At 39.8% G+C, this 24,004-nt stretch overlaps 1 protein-coding gene across 6 annotated transcripts in view; it reads left to right on the top strand.

Annotated features, from left to right (window-relative positions):
* The window catches only part of LOC137938177 (katanin p80 WD40 repeat-containing subunit B1 homolog KTN80.4-like), a 61,089-nt gene that overhangs the window by 33,135 nt on the left and 3,950 nt on the right, over positions 1 to 24,004 (top strand). For all 6 annotated transcript variants that reach the window (XR_011109871.1, XM_068783162.1, XM_068783164.1 and 3 more), the window contains exons 14-15: positions 6,216 to 6,341; positions 6,791 to 6,865. Coding sequence is in view for 5 of the 6 variants with exons in the window: in XM_068783162.1 (XP_068639263.1) it covers positions 6,216 to 6,341; positions 6,791 to 6,865 (201 nt within the window). In the remaining variant the exon portion in view is untranslated. The remainder of the gene's footprint in view (positions 1 to 6,215; positions 6,342 to 6,790; positions 6,866 to 24,004) is intronic.

The raw sequence follows: 24,004 nt of genomic DNA, 5'->3' as shown, positions 1-24,004 counted from the left end.
GTCATAAATATTCAAAAAAAGGAAAAGATTTATAGAGGTATACAAAAGACATGGAAAAAATAAAATATGGGGGAAATCTTTTTTTTTTTTTTTGAAGATGTATTTATATTAACGATTCAAGCACCACTTATGTAGTGAGAAGATAAATCCTGTGAATGTTTCCAATTTAGCAGTTTTCAAAATTGTTCATCTAGCTTTCTGCCTTTTGAATAAAATCAAATACAGGTACGAAGGTTGCACTTCTGATAACTTCCACTCCAACATATCTAGAAATTGAAAGTTAGAAATTTGAAATTTACAGAACACATTATAAGAAAATGAATACTGATAAAAATCACTATGTAAGACAACTTGAACATGGGGCTCACTTCCCCAAATTGGGCTGACTTATCCTCTCGGCTTGTATTACCCACATCTAGGGGTGGCTTCGAACCGAGCCGGTTCACGAGCGGCTGGAGATCGGCTCGGTTCGATTCGGTATCCTTGGATCTTGGGCCGAGTTTGAGATCCGGGATCAGCTTGTTTATATTAACGAGCCGAGCTCGACCGAATCCAGGTTCGGCTCGACGGCTCGTTAACGGGATGAGTCGGAACTGGGAGCGAGGGGGGGAGGGGAGGGGAAATTCTTCCTCCCCTCGTCACCGCCGAGCCCCTCCCATCCACTATTGTCGCTGTCGACAACTGCCCGCCGGCCACCTCTATGGCTGTCAGTTCGATTTCTTCCTCCCCTCGCCTTCGCCTCTGTTTCCGTGGCCGCCGCTTCCGACACCTTCGTTTCCGTCGCCGTCGCAGCCGTCATCCCTGACGACAGGTCCTCGTCGGCGCCGTAACCCCCTTCCCTCCACATCGTCTCGGCGGAAAACCAAAATCCCCCCCCCGACCGCGCGAAGATGATTTCATGCGAGATCATAAAGTGAAAAAACAAAAAGAGTTTTTCCTTAAACTCTCCTTTCTCATGGCTCTTGAAGAAATTGAAAATACATTTTAGTACAAATAAGTTTCTAGGGACTATTAGTGTCTCATGTTTTTTGTAAACATTTTTCTAATTGAAAATTCTTATTAAAAAAATCATATAATTTTCTCAGTAAGATTTTCCTGCCAAGATGGGCTAGAAAACTGTATAGAAATTTTTTGAATAAGTATTTGACAGTTGATGCTGTAATACTTTTAGCATGAGGCAATTTTCATTGCAATTTTGTGTTTGACATTTTATTTGATTAAAAAATTATCGATAAGTATAGCAATATATTAGATTGATTATTAATTTTTATTTTTTTCCCTAAAAGAGGCAATAAGAGGTCCATTCAACTTTCCTAAGAAAATTTTAAAATATTTCTTGTAATTTTTTAATAAGTCAATAATAGTAATAGGATTTTATTTAAAGGTTTTTTTGGAAATATGTATCATTGGAAAAACATTTCTAGTTTTTCCTAGAATATAAATTTTCAACCAGGGGCACTAAGGAGGCCATAGTAAATTTATGGCCAGATTCAAAAATTACAAAACAAGCTAGACAACATTTGTAGTAAAAAAGATTAATATTGGTGCGTTTTAATCCATTATTGAAATTCAATCCTGAACCTTTCCTATCATTCTTTTTTTAAAATGTATGCGTAATTTATATATAATTTATTTGACATATATTTTATATAGACTATTAAATGTAAGTTAAGCTCGAACTCGGCTAGAGCTCAAGCTCGAACTCAATAAAAATTATTAGGCTCGAGTTCGATTACAATTTTAGGTTCGAGGCTAGGGTCGGCTCGAGCTCGAGTTCGAAATATTTAAATCAAGCTCGGCTTGAACAAGGTTTGGACTCAGCTGGATTCGATGCCACCCTTATGCCCAATTTTAAGTAGAGGTCATTCCCAATTGTACGTAAAATGTATGCATAATTTTATATACAATTTATTTGATATATATATTTTTTTGAAAAGTTTTAAATGTATGTTGGAGCACGAACTCGAGACATGTATTCTTTGAAAAGTTTTAAATGAATGTTGAAGCTTGAGCTCGGCTCGAACTCAGTTAAAATTATTAGGCTCGAGTTCGATAACAATTTTAGGCTCGAGCTCGAGTTCGAAATATTTAAATCAAGCTTGGCTCGAACATAGGCATGTTCGGGCTCGGCTCGATGCCACCTCTACCCACATCCCCTGATGCATCTAGAGGGAAAGAAATAACCGAAGATTCGATGGCAAGCACAACTCTGATGATGAGGTCATTTCACACCAGAAAGGAATTTGACTGCCTGAAGGTAGTTTCTTTTCGCATCAATTGGCGTGCGGTCACCCACATGTCTACATCTACCTTGCCTCCCCCTGTTGCATGCTGGCAGCCTCCTCCACATGGTTACCATAAGCTCAACTTTGATGGAAGTGCTTTCGGCAATCAGGGAGCTACGGGTTTTGGCAGTGTTCCTGGATTCTGATGGTACTCTCATCTCATATTTTGGACCTTTGGGTATTGTGGATTCTACCACTGCTAAGCTTTTTGCCCTTCATGACCTTCTCTTTATCACGATCGTTTCAGCAGCCCCCTCATCATCGGAGGAGACTATAGTGGTGATCAGTTGGTGCTTTATTCCCTCGACTCCCCTTTGGCGCCATTGGGATACTTTTCTGGATATTTTGGACCTTATTTACTCTTTACCATGTATTTGGTCTCATGTACCCCGATCAGCTAATTCTATTGCTGACTCTTGTGCTAAGCTTGGAACCTCATTGCAATCTCTTGTTGTAAGGGGACGTCTCCCTTAATGTAATTTTTGACTTCTTTTTGCAATAAAATCATCACCTTTTAAAAAAAAAAAGAACTTGAACAGGAAAAACAACAACAATTTTGTTCTCCTATTTTTTTTTCATTTTCAAAAAAAAAATCCTGTTGGAGTTGAAAAAGAATCAGTGTTAAAACCCTGGACTGAAAGACATCAAACTAGGGAAGTAAGATAGAGTTTGATCAAATCCAAAAGAGCAATGGAATTGTAGTTGACCCTTGAACTTGTGCGAGTAGCTATTGTGTTTGAACTAAAATATGAAGGAGAGGTAATTGTGGTCTATTATGCGTAACTTTTCATTGGAAATAATATGAATGAGATTGGCCTTGGGTTAAAAAATTAAAACCCTAATCACATTAGCTCATTACCTAAGGATGCTTTACCTTTCTCATATGGAGCTAGTTATCACAGCATTATTTCCATCTCCAATATGTGCCTACAATCTCCTCACAGCTTGATTCCTCATCCATTCACCATACATCCACCAATATGTGTCCTTATATTAGTGTCTTATCAATATCCCAAGGATGGAGCCATATGCAATTGATACAGTTGTTAGATCATCTACCTAGGATCTTTTGAAGCCCCAACCTATGTGACAGTATTCTCCTACATGTAACAACTGTTGCTCTCAAACAATTAGTTTGAGATGTGGAACACATGTTCAACTATAGACTTGTGAACTTTTTTCTGATCAACACTTTCATTCATGTTGAGGCCTAAATCATTTGCCTAAATTCTAGACATAGATAACATACATGCATGGGATAATACAGAACTAAAACAAAGGCCACATTGAACCAAGATCTGGGCTTAGCTTAGCTTTGATGCCATGTTTTGGGTTGGTATATCCTGAGATGACTAGCTGAAGTTAGGAGGCCCCTTCCCTACTTATATCCACAAAATTTTTCTAACTTTAACCTTTGGGTTATTCCCCACGAGAAACTCAGTCTTTTTGCCATATGCCTTTTTTTTTATGAAATGCTGCAAAGCTTTTATTAAGAAATCTAAAGCAAGATTAGTACAACATAGGATACATCATACAATACAACATAAGATACAAGAACATGGTCTTTTTTTTTTTTGGTTGAAGAAAGTGCAATCTTATTCAGCAAAGAAAGGACAAAGGCTGGTGTGTGTGTGTGTGTGGAGGGGTGCTCTTACAATCAGGGATTGGAGGGAAACCCCCTCCTTGGCCAAGGAGTCAACAAGGCAGTTCGCTGATTTAGGGTCTTGAGTCCTAGAACAGACAGTAATACTTAAATCCTGAATTTAAAAAAAACAAGACCAAAGGCGCTAGGAAGGGTATTTTTCCTTCTCTTTTGAAGCCACCAGCTAATGACGAAAACCAAATCACCCTCAACTGCTTATGAGCCCTAGAAGCGATCATTGAATATCCTCAAACCATGCTTCAATTCCTGCAGCTCTGCTATTGTAGAGTCGTCACTCTGAGGGGGCTAGCTAAGGAAGTGAGAAAGGCGCCAGAAGAGTCACGAAAAACATCCCCAAGCCAGTGGGCCCGGGGTGACCCTCGGAAGAGCTGTCAAAATTGAGCTTGATGATCCCTTCGACAGAGGCTGCCAGTCAACCAGAAGGGGAGGCTTGGGGGCAGTTACCCTAGCAACATATGACCAGGAGCTTCTCAAAAAGCTGCAAGAGATTTTGCTGAAGGGTTCAAGATTGTGGAGCCAAGCAATGATGAACGAATTCTGTCCGTGGGTGTGGAGCAGGGAGAGCTTTTACATTGGAAGATCTTCTGATTTCTTGCTAGCCAAATATTCCAAGGGATGTGAGCAAGGCATGATCTTCCTGAGGTATGGAAGGTTGGTGCTCAAGCACTGATCAATCAAGCTAGAGAAAGAGTTGAGGAGACAGACTGGTATCTCAAAAAGGTCGAAGAAGAGCACCATATGCGCCAGGAGTAGAAAGTGGCCATGATCAAGTGATGAAGACTTTCTTTAGTCTGCCCAAGAGCTCACAGGAGCGGGAGGGGAGCTGGGAACCACATTGTTGCAAATTGCCCCGGGTTAGGATTTTGCCATGGAGAGCACCATGAAAAGAATTGCATTTTATATGGGCCAGATAAGGACCTAGCATCTAGCTCTGCTGCTGGTGGAGGATGACTTTGGTAAGTTGGCTACATAGAGGGCATAGCAGGAAGAGATCATGAAGAACGGAAATGCAGTCAATGCATTGCAGGTTTCCTCCCTCCAATCCCTTATTGTAAAGGGAGGGCCCTTCTAGTGAGGTTTTGTATCTCCCTCTCTCTTTCGATTGAGCTCATTTTTCTCAAAAAGAAAAAAAATGGTGCAACATTGGTTGACAGTGAGAAGAAAGATGAAAGGGTTGTTGAGATGAAAGGGAACGTTGGCAGCCCAATGGTCATACCAAAAGAGTGTTTGTTGGCCATTCCCGATGGCAATGCGAATATTGACACTGAAAGTCAGGAAGGATTTAGAGATGTAGCGCCAAATGGAGGAGAAGCGACTAGCGGATTCAGCATTGAGCCACCAAGAATGATCGATCCCATCTAATTTTCTAACGACAAATCGACACCAGGGGAGTGTAGTCTGCTTATTCAGCCTCCAACACCACTTGGTCGTCTGAATGTGTCTAAGACCCAATCCTCTCTGATACTTTGGTCGGCAGATGTCCTTCCAACCAATGAAGTGGTGTTTAAAACCCTCATAGGTGCTCTGCGATAGGAAGTCCCTCATGAGCTTTTCTAGGCGATTGGTGATGTTGGCAAGGCCATGGAGGAAGGACAAGAAGTACACCGGGATGCCGACTAAGCTGGATTGGATGAGACTGAGCCGTCTCACCTTGGATAAATGTTTGTCCTTCCAGGTGGAGAGTCTGGAGTGCAACCTTTCTACCACCGGATTCCGAAGCAATTTATCACTTTTGCCTATAAATTTAGGAAGACCAGGGTAGGTTCTAGGGAGGAAGCTTACCTAACAGCCAATCAGCACAACCAACCGATCCAGCTCAGATTGTGTGTTGGCAAGGCTAAACTCACACAACTTGGATAGGAGAACAACTAGCAAGGTTTGTCCAATTCAAATTCAAAGAAGCCCCTACATAATCTTTGAATTCCTAGATAATCTGAGCCTAAGAGGAGACAAGGTGGATAGATTTTTCAATAACAGCGCTTGACTAGTGTATGTGATTAGGAAATACTTTATCACTCCTTTCAGGCCCAAGTATCATGTCATTGCAGCTCCTACAATCCTCTGAAGGTTCTTTCCCTGCCTCTGGAGTGAGAAAGACGAGAAAATAGTGCTGTCTCCATAATTATTTTGTCATCTAATAAAATATTCTTTGTTCAAAATAATAATAAATGGTCTATTATTTTATCACTTTTTATTCTTACATTATTTTTTTTAAAAAAGAAAAAGATCTTTCTTACATTTGTTATGTTGTCAATCAAATCAAACAGAGAGGGCATTCTCCATCAGTTCAGAGGGAAGCCATGTCTGCAGGTGATGAAGATGCTACTACAGATCTAATGGAACAGCACGACCAATTTGTAGCATCAATGCAGTCTCGCTTAACAAAACTACAGGTCATCCCGGCTGGCAAATGGAATGTAACTTTAATTTTTCTTGTATAAGTAAATATTATAATCTCATTCAATCTGGTTCTCAGACGGACACTCTAAATACTTTTTTTTTCCTCACCCTGTTCATCTGAATCGCCTAGCATCAATTTTAGTTAGAACTTAAATGCTTGTTGATTTCCTGTTCAGGTTGATTATTATTTAATGAGAAATGTAATACACGGACATGCATGAAATGGAATATGGGTAGACAAGTTTCTGGTCATGGTTAACATTAAATTCATGAAGCTGGACTACTTGTTTCTTCGCTGCACTGTCTTTGTGTTTTTTATTTTACCTCCTCTAGCTATCAGCAGTGGACTGATATATCTAATCAGAGCTATTGATATTATATAAGTGTTCCTGGCACTATTACATAGGCAATGCTAACTTGTTGTAGATGCTCCACTTGGCAGGTGGTCCACAGGTACTGGGAAAGGAATGATTTCAAGGGAGTTGTTAGTGCATTGGAAAAGATGTCTGATGATGCTGTAAGATATAACATATTTGTGAATGCTCTATGATGCACACTATAAAATTGGCTCACTGTTTTTTATTATAGCATCCGATGTCCATTTACATTTTATTATTTCCTTCATTTTTTTTTTCTGAAAGGTGACAATTTTATTAAAAGGAGCCAAAAAAGGTCCCAAAAAGGGGGGAAACCCCAACAAGATAAAAAGAAAAAAGAAAAAGAAACAAGAACAGAGAAATAAAATGATTAGGAAAACCCCAAAGTGACAACAAGGTGTTGGTGATCGATGCCTTTGAAATATGAGAATATGAGTGCTAGGTGGTTCTATAGTATTTTGTTTATGATTTACTTGTTTTAAATGTCTTCAGCGATAGGGGTACTTTTTCTCTTAATGAAGTGATGTTTTTGCTTTGTTATAAAAGGGTAATTCCGTCATTTTTCCCTTGTAAGTGTTAAATTTCTGGAAAAGAGAAAAAATTCATTAACTTGTTGTAATTTGAGACACGAGCTTCTATTTATAATAGAAGAAATAAGTAAAATCCAATTACAATTAAACTACCCTTGTCCCAATTACACCCAAAGTTTAATACTCAATGATAAGTCTTAGTATAATTAAAAAGCTGAACATAAATAGAAGACTAATATAACTAAAACATCTTTTAACAGAAACTCTTATGCGATACCTCAGTTCATAATATGTCTAACTCTGTAAGACTTATTATTGTGAGAGTCATGAAGACTCTTCCATATCTGCTTTTCAACACTCCCCCTCAAGCTGAAGTTTATAACTTCAGCTTGCGATGAAAAAGATTCTTGGTCTTCAATCTTCTTTTTTTGAAAAACAATTCTTCATAAATGCAAAATTCTTCATCTTTTGTGTTCCCCCTTTCTTGAATATTTTGGTTACACAAAAATTACCACAACATATGGAATAAAATACCCTTTTCTTGTACGTCTGCTTCTACTTCTCCCCCTCAAGCTGGTAGGTATTGGTGTAATCCCAGCTAGAAAAAAAAAACATAATTGTATTTATTATCTCCTCTATCAAGGTGTCTCGAGGATAAACACTCAACCCGACACAAACTTTGAAAAAATAAGATGGGTGATGCATGTATAGAAAAGGTCGAAATCAACCTCGTAGGATTTCAAACAAAAGTAGTGATAATAATCACTAAAAAGGATAGTGCCTGTCACTCAAAGGATGACGAGAAAAACCCACTTAAGGGTACTCATAAAAAAAATCTCAATTGACTTAAAACACCCATATGTATATAAAAAAGAGAAACCAATCGAAACAACGCATAAGAGGTTGGCCCAAAGGGGCATGCGAGAGTCAAAAAAGGATTGTAGGAGAAAGGTAACCAATAAAAAAGGTATGTGGGGAATGTAACGAAGGAAAAATAACCACCTCGATAATAAGGAGACTGTAACGATAGAAAAATAACTTAACAAATTTGACCAAGTATGACCTCAAGATAATTTCATGAGGGCGAGCAAAATTTTTTAGAGTTGACGATGCAGAAGATATACAACCAAGTAACAAAAACACAAAACTTGAAAACAACATTGACTATGGAAACTTTGATAATTGCATAACTTAACTAACAAGTTTATGTTTCCAAATTGATCAGTCCATGTGAGGAAAGTTTTTAATAAAAAACTCAACAAATTTCTATTTGGAATACTTTCCAGATTCTACAAAATCAAAACAAAAACTTTCCAATGATAGTCTTTCCTGAATTTGCAGCACTTTTCGAAATTAGACTTTCCAAAGATAAGAGATTTCTGGAATCAAAGAGGCTTCAAAAAAGAAGATATTGTTGAAGTCAGACCAACTCTTTGATTAGAAGAGAAATTTGGCTAAAAATCTCGGATTTAAGGAGAAGTAGAAACTCAATTCATGTCAATGTCTGGAGAGATAATAGGTGAGAAAAAAGGAAAAAAAAGAGAGATTTTTGGCAAAACTGATTTTTGGTAAGTCTGATATCAATACTTCCAAATTATAGCTCAGAATCACAAACGGTTTCTTGCTTAAGAAAATAGACTTGAAGAGCTTTAATTTGATACCTAATTTGACGCAAAAAAGTTTCGTTCTTGAATCTTTTATGACCTCTTGATTCTCTTTGTTTTGTAGCTTGACCCTTGCCGGCTCCAATACGAATATCTCCTTAAATATTGATCAGATTGACATGAAATTTTCTCCTTCTCAAACTATACTTCAATACCTTTCATCCAAATATAACTTTTCTTCAAAAAATGGATTTCTTTTGAGATAAAGAATCTTATAGATTTCATCTCTGTAATCTTGCTGAACTGAGTACTCTTTCTTCTTTAGCCAGTCTGATTATTGACTCTTCCATGATCGATATCTCCCTCTAGAAAATTCAGACTTAGAATTGGTTTAATAGGTAAGAAAATAGACTTACAAATCTGTTTTATTATATATAATTCTTCATTTAAAGTCTCGTTGTTGATGGCATAAAACATCTTGAAAGTATAAGCTTTCCATTGCTGATTGAACCTCTCTTGCAGTCTGACCTTTGCTGCTGCAAATATCGATTTCTCTTTTTAAAAAACTCTGATTACCATAATTCTTTTTGCATTGGAAAGTAGACTTGGAGATCTTTCCGTCAATATATAATTTGTAATGTGAAAAGCTCATTATAGAGGTGCAAAAGCCAAGAAAACAATGGGAATTGGGACTGAAAAGAGAGAAAAAAGATATTATACGAACCTAAACTACTTGAGATGATAGATCAGAAAAAGATCACATTATCTCTGTGGGTTGACCAAGTCAACTCACAGAATCTACTCTGATACCATGTTGAATTTTTAGAAAAGAAAAAAACTTCACTAACTTCTTGTAATTTGAGTACATGAGCCTCTATTTATAATAGAGGAAATAAGTAGAATCTAATTACAATTATACTACTCTTTTCCCAATTACACTCAAAGTCTAACACTTAAACTTTAGTCCTAGCATAATTAAACAATTGAACATAACTAGAAGATTAATATAACTAAAATACCTTTTAACTAACACTTTTCTGTGAGACTTCCTTCCATAATAATTTTTGCTCTGTAAGACTTCTTATTGTGAGTCTTGTAAGACTCTTCCATATCTTCTCTTCAACAGTATTAAATGGCACACCTCCTCCCCGCACAATCCAACACCTCCTTACTTCAATCCATACCCCATCGTTCTCTATCCAACACCTTTGGCCTCAGTGGACCCCAACTCCAGCAAACCTTCGACGACCTCAGATGGTGAGTCCTCCAAGAGAAGATCCGTTACTCCTCTTCCACTCACATACTCTAGACGCACTTCCAAACAAAAAAGGCCATCCCGAACCTTCTCCCTCACCTACTCCAGACGAAAAAACCAAAATAAGGAAAAGAACAACACCTCAGAACAAAACAGCCCAACATGTGATCCCCCCCCATTTGGCTTGGAAACTTCCCAATCCTCTCCCGCAGGGAGAGGGTCGCAAATATGCAACAACATATACTGACCCACTTGGAGGGAGAAAATGTTTGGAGCTAACTTGGGAGTTCTCCAAGTACTATCACGGCCTCTTCTGCTACTCAAAAGAGGATATTCTTACCATCAGGATGGCATAATAGTACTATCTTGGAACGTACGGGGAATCAGCTCGCCCTCCAAGCGTGACATCATCAAAGCAACTATTTTTGACTATAAACCAAATATTGTAATCCTTTCAGATATTAAGCTGCAATGTTTTGATAACTCTGTTGCCCGAAGTCTCTGGTACAACTCGGATCCTGAATGGGTTTTGGTTGATGCGGTGGGCCACTCTGGTGGCATTCTTGTCATGTGGAACCCCAACGCGGTTGAGGTTGTCTCCACTAATCATGGGCTCTTTTCCCTTTGCATTCGATTCCATGACAAAACTTTGGGAACTGAATGGGCCCTCGCGGACATATATGGACCATCTCGGCATGGTGACCGGGCCTTTTTTTGGGATGAATTATTGCTGAAAGTTCAACAATGGAGCTTACCTTTGCTTCTTGTCGGGGATTTCAATGCCACCCTCCGTTGCTCCGAAAAAAGCCCTCCCGCAAAAAGAATCACCCCCACTATGGGAGCTTTTTCAGATCTGATTTGCAGTTTGGAACTCCTCGAAATTCCACTATCGGGGAAAAAATTTACCTGGTCCAATGGACAAAGCCCCCCTATTCTTTCCAAATTAGATAATTTTTTGGCAAACAATGACTGGCTGCACCTATTTCCCAACACATCTGGCCAAGTCCTCAATAAAATTGGCTCGTACCACTGGCCAATCCTAATAAACTCTCACCCCCCAACCTTGGGACACTCTCCATTCCGATTCGAAAACTCCAGGTTCCTTAATGATTCTTTTGTCACTCAACTGAAAAAATGGTGGGCAGATTTCAATCATCTCCCAAATCATGGGTGGTCTTTCCCTTTGAAGCTCAAAGTTCTAAAGCTTGTGATCAGACCCTGGGCTCGTAGCATCACTGCTTATTCTGCATTTGCAAAATTTTTTATCTGGCACCGCCTTTCTGAGATTGATCTCCTCGAAGAGCAAATGTCACTCTCTCCCCCTAAACTCATTCTTAGCAACCACTTAAATTCTGATATCTCAAATCTCCTTAAAAATGAAACCACTCATTGGAAGTAGCGGGCCAAATTCCGCTGGCTGAACGATGGGGATGGCAACACAAAGTTCTTCCATACCATTGCCTCAACTCGATGGAGAACTAACTATATATCCTCTATTCTCAATGATAGCGAGGAGATTACGGATAACGTCTCCATTGCTAATGTGTTTGTGAAGTTTTTTACAAATCTCTACACAGAGGAGTGCTTCAACCGCCCTATTCTCGACCAGATAGAGTTCAATCGTATTTCTGCGTCTGAAGCTGCTCTACTGGATAGACCTTTCTCTCCAGAAGAAATTGATGTGGTTGCTCTTGGTCTGCCAAAGGATCGAGCCCCGGGGCTAGAAAGATTCAACCGTGAATTTTACAGAAAATCTTGGGACGTTATCAGAAGTGATTTACATGCCTTTGTAAACAATTTTCGTCAGGTAGGAATTACCCACAAATTGGTGCCTCTTTCATCGCCCTTATCCAAAAAAAAAACAACTCAACCCTCCCTCAAGACTTCAGACCTATCAGCCTGACCTAAAAAGAAGATTCTTGTGGGGACGGCCAAATGGGGAGAAAAAATATCATCTTGTAAAATGGGATGAGGTTTGCAAACAACCTAAAGCCCTCGGAGGTTTGGGTATTCAGGATACTACCACTACAAATTCTGCTCTTTTCCTTAAATGGATCTGGAAATTCAACCTCTACCCTGCCTTAATTTGGAGAGCTCTAGTAGTGGCAAAAGCTAACAAACATTCAGGCTAGTTGACAGAGGGGGGATGGTTCTTTTCTCTCTCCCTTGCTTGGAAAAAAATCGTCTGACTTCTTCCAGATTTCAAGAATGCAGTAAAGTGTTATGTCGGAAACGGTACCTCAACAAAATTTTGGAATTATTGGTAGACTGGCCAATCCTGCCTCAAAATTAGCCTTGAATCAATCTCTAGCCTTTCAGGTAATTCTGATGGCTTCATCTCTGACATATGGTCAGACAGTGGGGACTGAATTTAAATCTCAGAAGACATCTTTCTGATCCTGAAACCATTCTGGCCTCCAATCTTTTTTGATGAAAGTTCGTATGTTGATAAAAAGAGGGAGGAAATTACAAACCTAGCTTTGGGGGCCTGATTCCACAACAAAGTGTTGGAGAGAAATACCTGCCTTAGCCTGGGAGTCTGCCAGGTGATTAGTAGAGCGCGGAATGTGGTTCCATTTACAGTTTAACGGAGATAATAAATTACAAATTTCATTGAACATATCCCAATGATACCACAGGGGTTGGCCATGGTTAGCACACCAATTGATGACCACTTTTGAATCGCCTTCAATAGAAAGGGGGCCAGAGAGGTGGCTAGAGAATATTTTGAGCCCGTGCAAAAGACCAGAGAATTCTGCAGTGGTAGATTCTGAGTTGCCGAGGGGGCCTGCATATGAGAAGAGGAAGTCGCCATTGTGGATAACACCACCGAAACCAGCTGGTCCGGGGCAACCAAGAGCACTTCCATCAAAATTGAGTTTTGTGTGCCCATGTAGCCATAGATGGGGGGCGAGAGGGCAGAGACATCCCTGCGATAGTCTGCCAGTTTCCTTTGAAGTTCGAATCACTGAAGTTTTTGAATTCTTTTCTATTTAGGAGCCAGACAGAAACTTGGCTAGAGATTTGCTCAGTCAAAGCCTCAATAGGACAAGTTTTGAATTTGAATTTCCTCCTATGACATTCTTTCCAGAGAGCCCAAAGTATATGTCCAATACAACAAGATATTATCATTTTACCTAACTTTGGGAGCTTTGTGCTGACGCGGGAGAGGACAGTGTCAGCAATGTTTCCAGAGGTACAAAATTGTAGTCCAATTTTGTTTAGAAACGAAGTCCAGACTAGGTAGGCAAACTGACATGATAGAAGGATATGGGTTGCTGTTTCTGGAGCGTTTTTTGAAGAAAGGGCAGAGAGGGTCCAAGACAGGGGTGCCCCGACGTATTTAAGAATCAGAAGTTAGGATTTTGTTTCTGCAGGCAGACCAAATGAAGAATTTAGCACGTGGAGGGGTGAGCAGATCCCAAGCACAGGCAACAGGGTGTTTTGGGTGGGCTGATGAGAGGTTGTTTAAGTATATACAGGCGGAAGATGTGGAGAAAAACCCCTTTGGGCAGGGAGTCCAGTTTAGAGTGTCATTGGAGATATTTGGCTGTCTGGTTGGAAGATTGTGAAGGAGCTGGGATGCAAAGAGAGCTTCAGGATCAGAGAGACGACTTCTAAGATTGAGATTCCAGTCCCCATTTTCGGACCAGATGTCAGAGATATAGACCTCCGAGTTACCCGAGAGGCCAAAGATTTCTGGCAAGCTATTTTTGAGAGGGGATTGGCCAACCCACCAGTCATTCCAGAATTTTGTTGTATTTACATTTTCAATGTAGCATTTTGTAGCCATTTTGAATTTGGGGAGGAGCCAAGCTATTTTTTTCCAGGAAGGTGAGAGAGAGTAAATTCGCCCTCCCTCTATCAACCAGCCAGAGTGAAGATTTGCTTTATCTACAACAAAAGCTCTCCAAATCAAATCTGGATGCATATTAAATTTTCAAATCCACTTAAGGAGGAGAGCAGAGTTTGTTGTTGAGGTATCTTTGATACCCAACCCACCCAACGCTTTTGGCTTGCATACCTCCTCCCATTTAACCAGATGATATTTTTTTTCACCGTTTGGCCCTCCCCAGAGGAAACGTCTCTTTTGGAGCTCAATTCTGTTTCTGATTGAAGCTGGGCATTGGCATATAGACAAATAGTAGTTAGGAATTCCTTGCAAACATGCCTCCAATCTACTTGCAAGCCTTCCCGCAACGATGCCCAATAACATAGATGATACATTAATTTGGACACATGCTCAAAAGGGTCTTTCTCCACTACCTTTGCTTACAAATTCCTATGCAACACATCCACAACCCGTTCAAAACACCCTGCAGCCTCAGCTTGGAACCTCCTTGCCCCACTTCGTGCAAAATTTTTTATTTAGACCTTCTGCAGAAATAAAATCCTCACCTTTGATTCTTTAATCCGGCGGGGTACCCAAGTCCAGGACTCATTATGCCCTTTCTGTAAAATTGCCCTAGAAACAACCAATCACGTTCTCCTATCATACCAATTTTCCCATTCAGTCTGGACCTCTCGGCTACCCTGGTCCTGCAGGCTATGGAGGAGTTATACACGATGCAAACGGCGATGTCCTCTTTTCTTTTGTGGGCCCCCTTGTAAACTTAGATTCCACAATAGCTGAACTTTCGGGACTCCTAAACGGAATTAAAACTTTCTCAAATCGACTCTCAGGTCCACTCTGCATAGAAGGCGACTTAAAGGTGGTCATCAATTGGTGTGCAAAATCCATCTAGCCCCCATGGCGTCACTGGAATATGCACTCAGAAATATGTAATTTAATTTCTCATTTGAATTGTAATTGGAAGCACATTCCTCATTCTGCCAATCACTTGGCAGACACCTAGGCTAAAGCAGGCATTTCACTCCAACACCTTGTTGTAGAGGAAGGCCCTCCGACCTAGGTTTGTTTGTACTTACTCTGCTCTTTTATAATCTATTTACACAATTTTTTTTTAAAAAAAAAAAAACAGTAAGCAGTACTTAAACCAGATGTGGAGGCATTTGGCTCCAATCTAGTCAAATTAATTGTAGGGACAAGACCTCCTTTTGCCCTCTCTGGTTGTCACACCTTACAACTTTTCACTGATTTCATCTTTACATGGTCTCAAAGTTCCGAGAAATCGAAACAAGTGCAATCTCAAGGCTTTTCTTCGTTGATTCATTTTTCCTCTTCTTTATTAAAGCAAAAAAAAAATGTTGTGTAAAATTATAAACTTGAGAGAGAGCAGCTTTCACATTAGGGCGTAAAATCGGATCCCTAACTTTTTTTTATTGTCTCACTTAAAAATATTGCATGAGAGTAAACTACGAGCATTTGACCCCCCTTTACCAACCTTTTGACCCATGCATCTACTGGCAAACCCACTCTCACAGTAACCACAACTAGGGGTGGCATTGAGCCGAGCCGAGCCGAGCCCAGCCTCGAGCTTAAAGTTGTTATCGAGCACAAGCCCAATAATTTTAACCGAGTTCGAGCCGAGCTCGAGCTTCAACATACATTTAAAACTTTTCAAAAAATACATGTCTCAAGTTCGAGCTCTAACATACATTTAAAACTTTTCAAAAAATACATGTCAAATAAATTGTAAATAAAATTATGCATACATTTTACATAAAATTGGGCATGACCTCTACATAAAATTGGGCATAACCTATGTATATAATACTTGTATAAAATTGGGCATGACCTCTACTTAAAATTGGGCATAATTTATGTACATAATACCTGTATAAAATTGTCTATACACTCCATAAACACTCCATAAACACTCCATAAAATTGTCTATACACTCCATGCACTCCATAAAATAGTCTAAACACTCCATACACTGCATAATATTATGAATAAACTCCATACAATAATCAAACACAACAAAATTAAATGAAATATCAATATCAATTTACAATCACCCAACTAAAAACTATAAATTCACTATAAATTTATAAACTATAGTTGTTTCTCTTCATGCTAGAAAATAATATACGTCCTGCATGAGCAAAATCTCCACCTATGACAAAAACAAAAAATAAAACTTATTATTGTCAGATAAAAAAATACTCTTCCACAACTAGTTACTTAATGTAGTTAAAAATATTAAAATTACCATTATGAGAAAAACATGAAAAATCATGTAACTGGTATCGTTATCTCTACAATCTTCTTCTCAGGCTGTAATCATAAAACAAAATTTTAATAAATCAAACTAAAAAATATACTCAAAAATATCATTATAAATAATTATTCAAAGAAATTCACCTTTTGATTTTTCTTGACACCGTGAGGAACCCGAACCCATTCACTGCCACAAATCAAAGCTTGAACTGTATTTGGTGCCAAGCAAGAATGATAGGAGTCTATTACTCTACCACCAACACTAAAGGTAGACTTTGAAGCTATTGTGGATATGGGAATTATAAGGATGTCTGCTGCCATATTAGATAATACCCGAAATTTCATATGATTCACTTTCCACCATTCTAAAACATCAAAATCATATTGTGAAGTTTCCTCACAAATATATACACCTTCAAGATAATTTTCCAATTCTGACCTATGTGAATTAACTACTTCCACTTGTTTCACATAGCTCATTAACTTTGACCAACTTGAACTTAATGAAGAATATGACCTACGACTTGTAAAAACACCCATAGAGCTAGTACTTGAAGCAAACTCTTCATTTCTAATATCCTCATTATATAAAGATACATATTCATCGTAGATCTCATATAAGGTGCGTCGAACTAAGTTTATGTTCATCGTAGCTTCCTCCTCAGAAATATATCTCTGGAAAACACATTTCGATCAACCTTAATTTGACCCTTGGATCCAAAACTGAAGCAACGACTATCAATAAATTGCATTCACCCTAGTACTTCTCAAATTTTTCTTTCATTCTACTGACCATTGTCCTAATGAAAACATTTTCATTTGTAGAATAAAAATTCAGAACTTCTTTTACCCTATATACCTCACTAAGGTACAAATTAGATGTAGGGTAGTCACTCCTAGAAATTATATTAGTAACTACATTAAAAACTTCTAGAATCTCACACACCATTTCAACCTTTTCCCATTTATTCAGACTTGGCAAACAATCATAAGTTGGTTCTCTAACTTTAAATCTAGAGAATGTATCTTTGAATTTTAATGCAGAAGACAACATGTCATAAGTGGAGTTCCAACGAGTTAGACAATCAATAACCAACCTATTTTCACCTAGTTCTAGTTATTGTACAATTTTAGAAAAAGTGAAAAGTCTAGCCTCAGACAGATTTGTGAATTTGACACTTTCACGCACATTCTCAATGATATCCTTAATCTGAACAAGACCATCTGGGACTAATAAGTTCAGAATATGAGCACAACAACGCACATGAAATAACTTCCCACCACAAACCAATTTCTTTTTTCTTGAAAAATCTTCTTTCAAAACTCTAATACAAACATCATTATATGCAGCATTATCAACTGAGATACTAAATAATTTATTTTTCGATTTCCCAATTTTTCAAACACTTGCATCTGCTATATCAACGCCACGACGAGGAGGAATATGCACAAAACTCAAGACTCGTTTTTGTAGCTTCCAATTACTGTCAATAAAATGCCCAGTAATAACCATGTATTCAATCTTTTGATTTTGGGACTTCCAAAGATCCGTGGTAAGACTAATCTTGTTAATCTCTTTTAATAAAATTTTCAATTTCTTTTTCTTTGCCTCATACACCTCCCATACACTCCTTAATGGTCTTACGGGATATTTTCTCATAATTCACATTTGCCATCTTCATTACAAAATTAAATCCCTCTTCTTCTACTATCATGAATGGATGCTCATGCATAAGAATCCAATGAGCAATGAGTACTCACATTTTAGCTTGATCATATTTGCCTCCAAAATCCATAAAAGGAAGTCCAAACTCTGATCAACATTAGATCCCACTCCTACTGGTTGAAAGTTTATGGTTTTTCTCATTGCCACTTTTCTACTAGGACACTGTTTCAAATGTCGACTCATATGTGTGGTCACTCCACTACAAATAACACTCAAATTGATTTTACAATGAACACATTCAGCCTTTTTTATACTATTAAGTGAGACTTCTTTGAATTCCAATCACACATGAGACCTTTTTTGTCTTTTTGAAGTATGGGTAGAGTCACCTTCATCCTCATTTAGGGTACTTTCATCTGGGCCCACTTCTATTACATTAATAGTTCTAGAGGGCAGTGACTCTGGTGGAGTTGAGTCACTATCTATGGCCACACTAGAATTAGTGTTAATTATTGATGTCAATTGAGGAGGAGGTGTTGACATTCTTACTTCTACAAACAAACAAAATTACAAATTAAAAACATAAAGAAAAGAAAGCAATCCAAACAACAAAGATCCTACACATAATTTAAGATACTTATCAGCAATAAGGAGAACAATGCCTACGAAGATTAACAATTCTAGGGGGAACACTTTAATGACATTGACAGGAAAAGACAAAGCAAGATTATCAAAATTGCTGAAGTAGGAACTTGTATGTACCTCCTTAGGGAGGTTTCTACATTAACTATAACTTCAGAACACAATATCCTAAAATAAAATTACCTAAATACCCCTGACCTTTAAAATTCTTAAATCTCTAAAAAAAATCATATCAGGTAGTCATTATTCTGTTATTTCTGGATGATTTATTTTTCAATGACTGTTTTTAAAGTGAGTAAGTTTGGGGTATTTTAGTTCATTGTAGTTACTACCTTTTAATAGTAAATTACGGAAAGAGATCTCATTATGCTCGATCCACCTTTCTAATCTCTCTCTGTCTGTCTCTGTCTCTATCTTTTTCTCTCTCTTTCACACGCACACACTTCTCCTTTCCCTCTTCTTTCTTCTCAATCTCACTTTTTCTCTTAGTCTTCTCTTCTCAGAAAGAGTAATAGGATTTCAAGGGGTTAATGTAGAAACTAGCAAGATCATGGGTTTGATACTAACTTTAGAAAATTTCAGAGAACGTAGAGTTCAAAGTATAGAAATAATAAAAAAATTCGGACAAAAGGGAGAGTTTCTTACCGAAGTCTTGATGGATTCTAGCTTTAAAGAATACGATTCGAGAAAGAGCTCTTCGAGCCTTTTAATTTTTTGGGAAAAAGGTCGAATGAAACACGCACAGTGCCGAATCTAAGGAGCGAGAGAGAGCTGGTGAGTTAAAATATTAATACAAAACACTTAATCGAAGATAAATAACAGAATACAGAAGATAAAAATGAAAAAAAAAATCAAGGGTTAGGTCGGAGACGAAAAAAAACAGAAGATTAAGATAAAACATCTTACCTCTTCCTGTCGGACCATCACTTTCGTCGACGAGAAAGAACTTCGGATGAAGAAATCGAAGAGGAAGAATATAAGAAATGAAGAAATCGCAGACGAAGAAATTGAAGATGACTGAGACAGAGAGTGAGGAATCGAAGAGGGAGAGGGAGAATGAGGGATATGAAGACCAAAATCCCCCATTTCCGATGAATCGCAACCTGACGAACAGCGTTTCTGATCTCTAATCCCCAATTCCTGCGAGAAAATCGTGCTGCTAGTGCCAGTCAGAATGGAAGAGGATGAAACCTTGCTCTCGCGGCACTCTTCTCTTGAGTCCTAACTCCCACGAATCCCGGGCCGCTCGATAACTTAACGAGTCGGCTTGCGAGCTTCGAACCAAACCTTGGTTTGGTCGAGCTCGGCTCGTTAATTTAAACGAGCCTATCCCGGATCTTGAACTCGGTTCGAGATCCAGGTATATCAAATCGAACCGAGCCGGAACCGAGCCAAGCTCGAGCCACTCGCGAACCAGCTCGGTACGATGCTGTCAAGAGTTTAGCCAACACTCTCGAAAAGGCCGACCTGTTACGGAGCGGAAAGTCAAACTCTAACACCCACCGTTCCCCCGCACCCGTGTTCGTGACCGCTATACTCCAGGATTTGAACGCGGGACGGCTTTGATACCATGTCAAGAGTTTAGCCAATACTCCCGGAAAGGCCGACCTGTTAGGGAGCGAAAAGCCAAACTCTAACAGATGCCACCCCTAACCACAACACCTGGTTTCTAGAGTGGCAAAAGGAAAATGTCGGAACTTTTTTTTTTTTAAATGGTGTTGAGAATTATATTAACAAGACAAAATTACATCGAAGGGAACTTCAAACACAAAGGCAAAAGGAAAAACTTCGTAACGATATTCATCTCATGGAACATTTGAATAGTTAGAGGAGCCCAAGAGAGACCTTTTTTTTTTTGAAATGGTATTGTGACTTTTATAAGAAAGAAACAATTACATCAAGGTGGGGGGGACCATCCCATACAGTGAGGGAATGGAGGAAGGTCCCAGCTTTAGCTAGTTTATTGGCAAAAGAGCTTGTCGATCTGTTTACATGGTACAAAAAGCAAGAGATAATAGATAAAATGTTGGAAATGGAATGCAAAAATAGGCATGTGAAGCAGAGGGGAGGGGGAGCCGAACCCAAACCCCAACCAATAACAACACTGGAGTTACCTTCAATGAGGAGGTGTCTAGAGAACTGATCCTTGAAGGCATTCAGGCCATGCATGAGGGCAGTGGTGGAGTCAAAGAATCCTAAAGGTCCCGCATAAGACATAAGCACTTCACCCAAGGAGTTTCGAACGATGCTTCCAAAGCCACCAAGTCCTGGGCAGCCTGAGGCATTACTGTCAAAGTTCAGCTTAATGCTGCCAAAGGGAGGAGGGTATCATTCAACCATAGCGGGAGGCTTGGACGGACTAGACATGTGCGCAAAGATATGCCAATTAATTCGAAGTGGCATCCCGTTGAACGCAGAGAACTCATGGCAAGAGTGAAGCCAACTGGATACAAGGCCCACGACTGAGTCAATAATGTTGTCGATGCTGCTGAACTTATGATTGAATCACTTGTTGTTCCGTTCCAGCCAAATGCACCAGGGAACATGAGCAAGACAGGCAGATAAGAGGATTTTGCCAAGCTTGGGGAGAGGGGTGCTCATAACCATACAAATGGTTCCAATTGAATCTTGGGGAAGGCCGAGTTGGAGGTCAAGTTTATGAAAAATGGCCATCTACACTCTCCAAGAATAGTTGCAGTGAAGAAGGACATGCTGGACCAATTCATTGTAGGTGTTGTAGAGGGGGACAGACAGTATTGGCACTTGAGAAGCCACGCTTGTGAAGGTTATCGGCTGTAACTATCTTCTCTCTGATGGCTGTCCATATGAAGAACTTAATTTTGTTTGGGGCAGAAAGCAGCTACGACATCATGCTCGGAGGGACTAGCCGCCCCACCTTTGATATGCTTGTACGCAGAGGCCACTGAGAAGAGGTCATTCTTGCTTGGTTTCCTGATCATCCTGTTTGGGATGTGGCCTCGGATCACCGTAGGCGTAAGAGTGGATAGGAGATCACAAAGATCATTTATGTTGAAATCCCAGGAATGGTTGCGCCATACACCCACAATAAGGACATCTTGCCGCAAAGATATGACAAAAAGAGAGCGAATGGGGGATGGTTACCACACCAAGCATCTTGCCAGAAGAGGAATCTTTGACCATTACCAGCAAAGAAAGATGTGGCACTTTTGAATAGCGAAAGCAGCGGTAAGATGGTTTTCCATATGAGGGATAGGCGTCGATGTCTCCTCCCTTAAGTCCATCAAAGACTAGGACATTGCAGCTTAAAGACCACCCTAGGTTTCCAACAACAATCACATTGGGCATTGAAGTTCCATACCTACTTGAGGAGTGAAGCTTGATTCATTTCTTTTGTGGGGCGGACACCAAGTCCACCCAACAAATGGAGGAGGCAAACATCCTTCCAATTGACAAGGTGATATTGATAGGAGTCCTCAGATCCTCGCCAAAGGAAATATTTTCTTATGGTATCATTTCTTTTGCAGACGAAGGCAGAGCATCAGATAAAGGAGAGATAGTAGTTCGGGAGGTCAGCAAGACAAGATTTCAGAATAGTGAGTTTGCCCGCAGTGGAGAGGAGCTTGCCACGCCATGTAGCCAGTCGATGATCAAACTTCTCAATCAAAGGAGACTAGAGATTAACACTTGGTCTCCTGTCAAAGAGAGGGAGGTCGAGGTAAGTTGATGGAGTGGTACCCAAAGAACATCCCAGAAAATCAGCCATAAGCATCTATGTCTCTGAGTCAATGTGATATCCGAAGAGGGTAGTTTTCTGCCAGTTAATCAATTGCCCAGACGAGATCTCAAATAATCCGAGAAGGGCCCGGAGTTTTCTGACCTGGTCTATAGTACCCACACCAAAACAAACTGGGTCATCCACAAACTGAAGAATTGGGACATCAAAATCAACATGATCAGCAGTTGTCAGCAACCATCCCTTGTCTTTGGTCTAGTAAACCAAAGAAGAGAGGTACTCAACAATGACATTGAATAGCAGCGGAGATAGGGCGTCGCCTTGCCGAATGCCACGGGACCCCTCGAAGAGACCACATTCAATACCGTTGATGAGATGGGAATATGAGGCGGAGGATATGCAATTGTTGATCCAAAAGCACTATTTTTGGCCAAAACCCATTTTGTTGAGGAGACTATCAAGAAGCCTCCAGTTGACCCTATTGAAAGCCTTTTCAAAGTCCAGCTTAAGCACAAAACGGGGGAACTTCGTTGTCTTGAAGTAGTGCATCCTCAGCCTTTTGTCAAGCTCTTACAAAATTATCGCCCGTCTCATTGCCCATAGGCTCAAGACAATCCTCCCTATGGTCACTCACCTGGGCAAAGTGCCTTTGTTCGTGGAAGAGATATCCTTGACTCAGCCATGGCCACTCATGAAATTCTCAATCATCTCATGAAATCTGGTCTTCCTCGGTTTGTCCTCAAGCTTGACCTTAAGAAAGCTTTTGATCGGGTTAATTGGTCTCTTCTTGATGATATCATGGAGCGTATGGGTTTTGGTTAATGATGGTGATTTTGGATCCATAATTGCATCTCCTCAGCTACGTGCTCCCTCCAACTCAATGACACAGTTTGTGGATACTTCAAGGGTTCCAGAGGCATTAAGCAAGGTGACCCCCTTTCCCCCTCCTATTCAATCTCGTCGTTGAATACTTATCTTCCATGATCTATTCAGCCAGAAGATTGGGATGGCCTAGTGCGGTTGCCAACCAGGAACCGCTTGACATTCCCTTGTTGCAATTTATTGATGACACTATTTGCTTTTGTGTTGGCACCTTTGACTAGGCCATAGGCTTAAGACTCTCCTTGGAGTCTTTCAACTCACCTCGGGACAAAAGATCAACTGGAGAAAAACCGCTTTTTTGGGACTGCACGTGAATCCGGATCTGGTTCAAAGCAAGACTGATACTCTTAGGTGCACCGTCATGACCCTTCCCTCTACTTACCTCTGGCTCCCTCTGACGGAGAGTAGGCCAAGGATGGGCCTTTGGGCCCCCATTATTGAGCGGCTTGAGTGGCACCTCTCAACCTGGAAGGGCAAACTACTTTCAAAGGTGGGAAGACTTATGCTTTTCAACTCTTGCATCGTCGGGATCCTAAACTATTTCCTCTTCTTCTTGCCTTGCCCCGCCTCCATTAGTTGCCGAATTGACCTGATCAAGCGATGCTTCTTATGGAGGGGTGCTAGCAGTGACTTTAAGTATCATTTGGCGAGTCGGAACAATGTTTGTATGCCTAAGCACCTTGGGGGTCTAGGAATCAGGCACACCAAAGAGATGGGGCATACTCTTTTGCTTAAGTGACTTCCAAGACCATATGGAAGCCTACATGATTGCCAAACTTCGGAAAACTGGGGCGAGATGGATTACCGAGGGCAGACGTCACCATCTATCACTTATTTGAAGATCTATGTTCCGCCTTTTCC

Source organism: Aristolochia californica, unplaced genomic scaffold (genome assembly GCF_029961685.1).
Source record: "Aristolochia californica isolate CCGP_79_NKW_82.1479 unplaced genomic scaffold, dmAriCali1.0.hap1 SCAF_8, whole genome shotgun sequence".
Classification (NCBI taxonomy): domain Eukaryota; kingdom Viridiplantae; phylum Streptophyta; class Magnoliopsida; order Piperales; family Aristolochiaceae; genus Aristolochia; species Aristolochia californica.
Note: the sequence above shows the minus strand (reverse complement) of the source record. Positions and strands in the feature narration are given on the sequence as shown.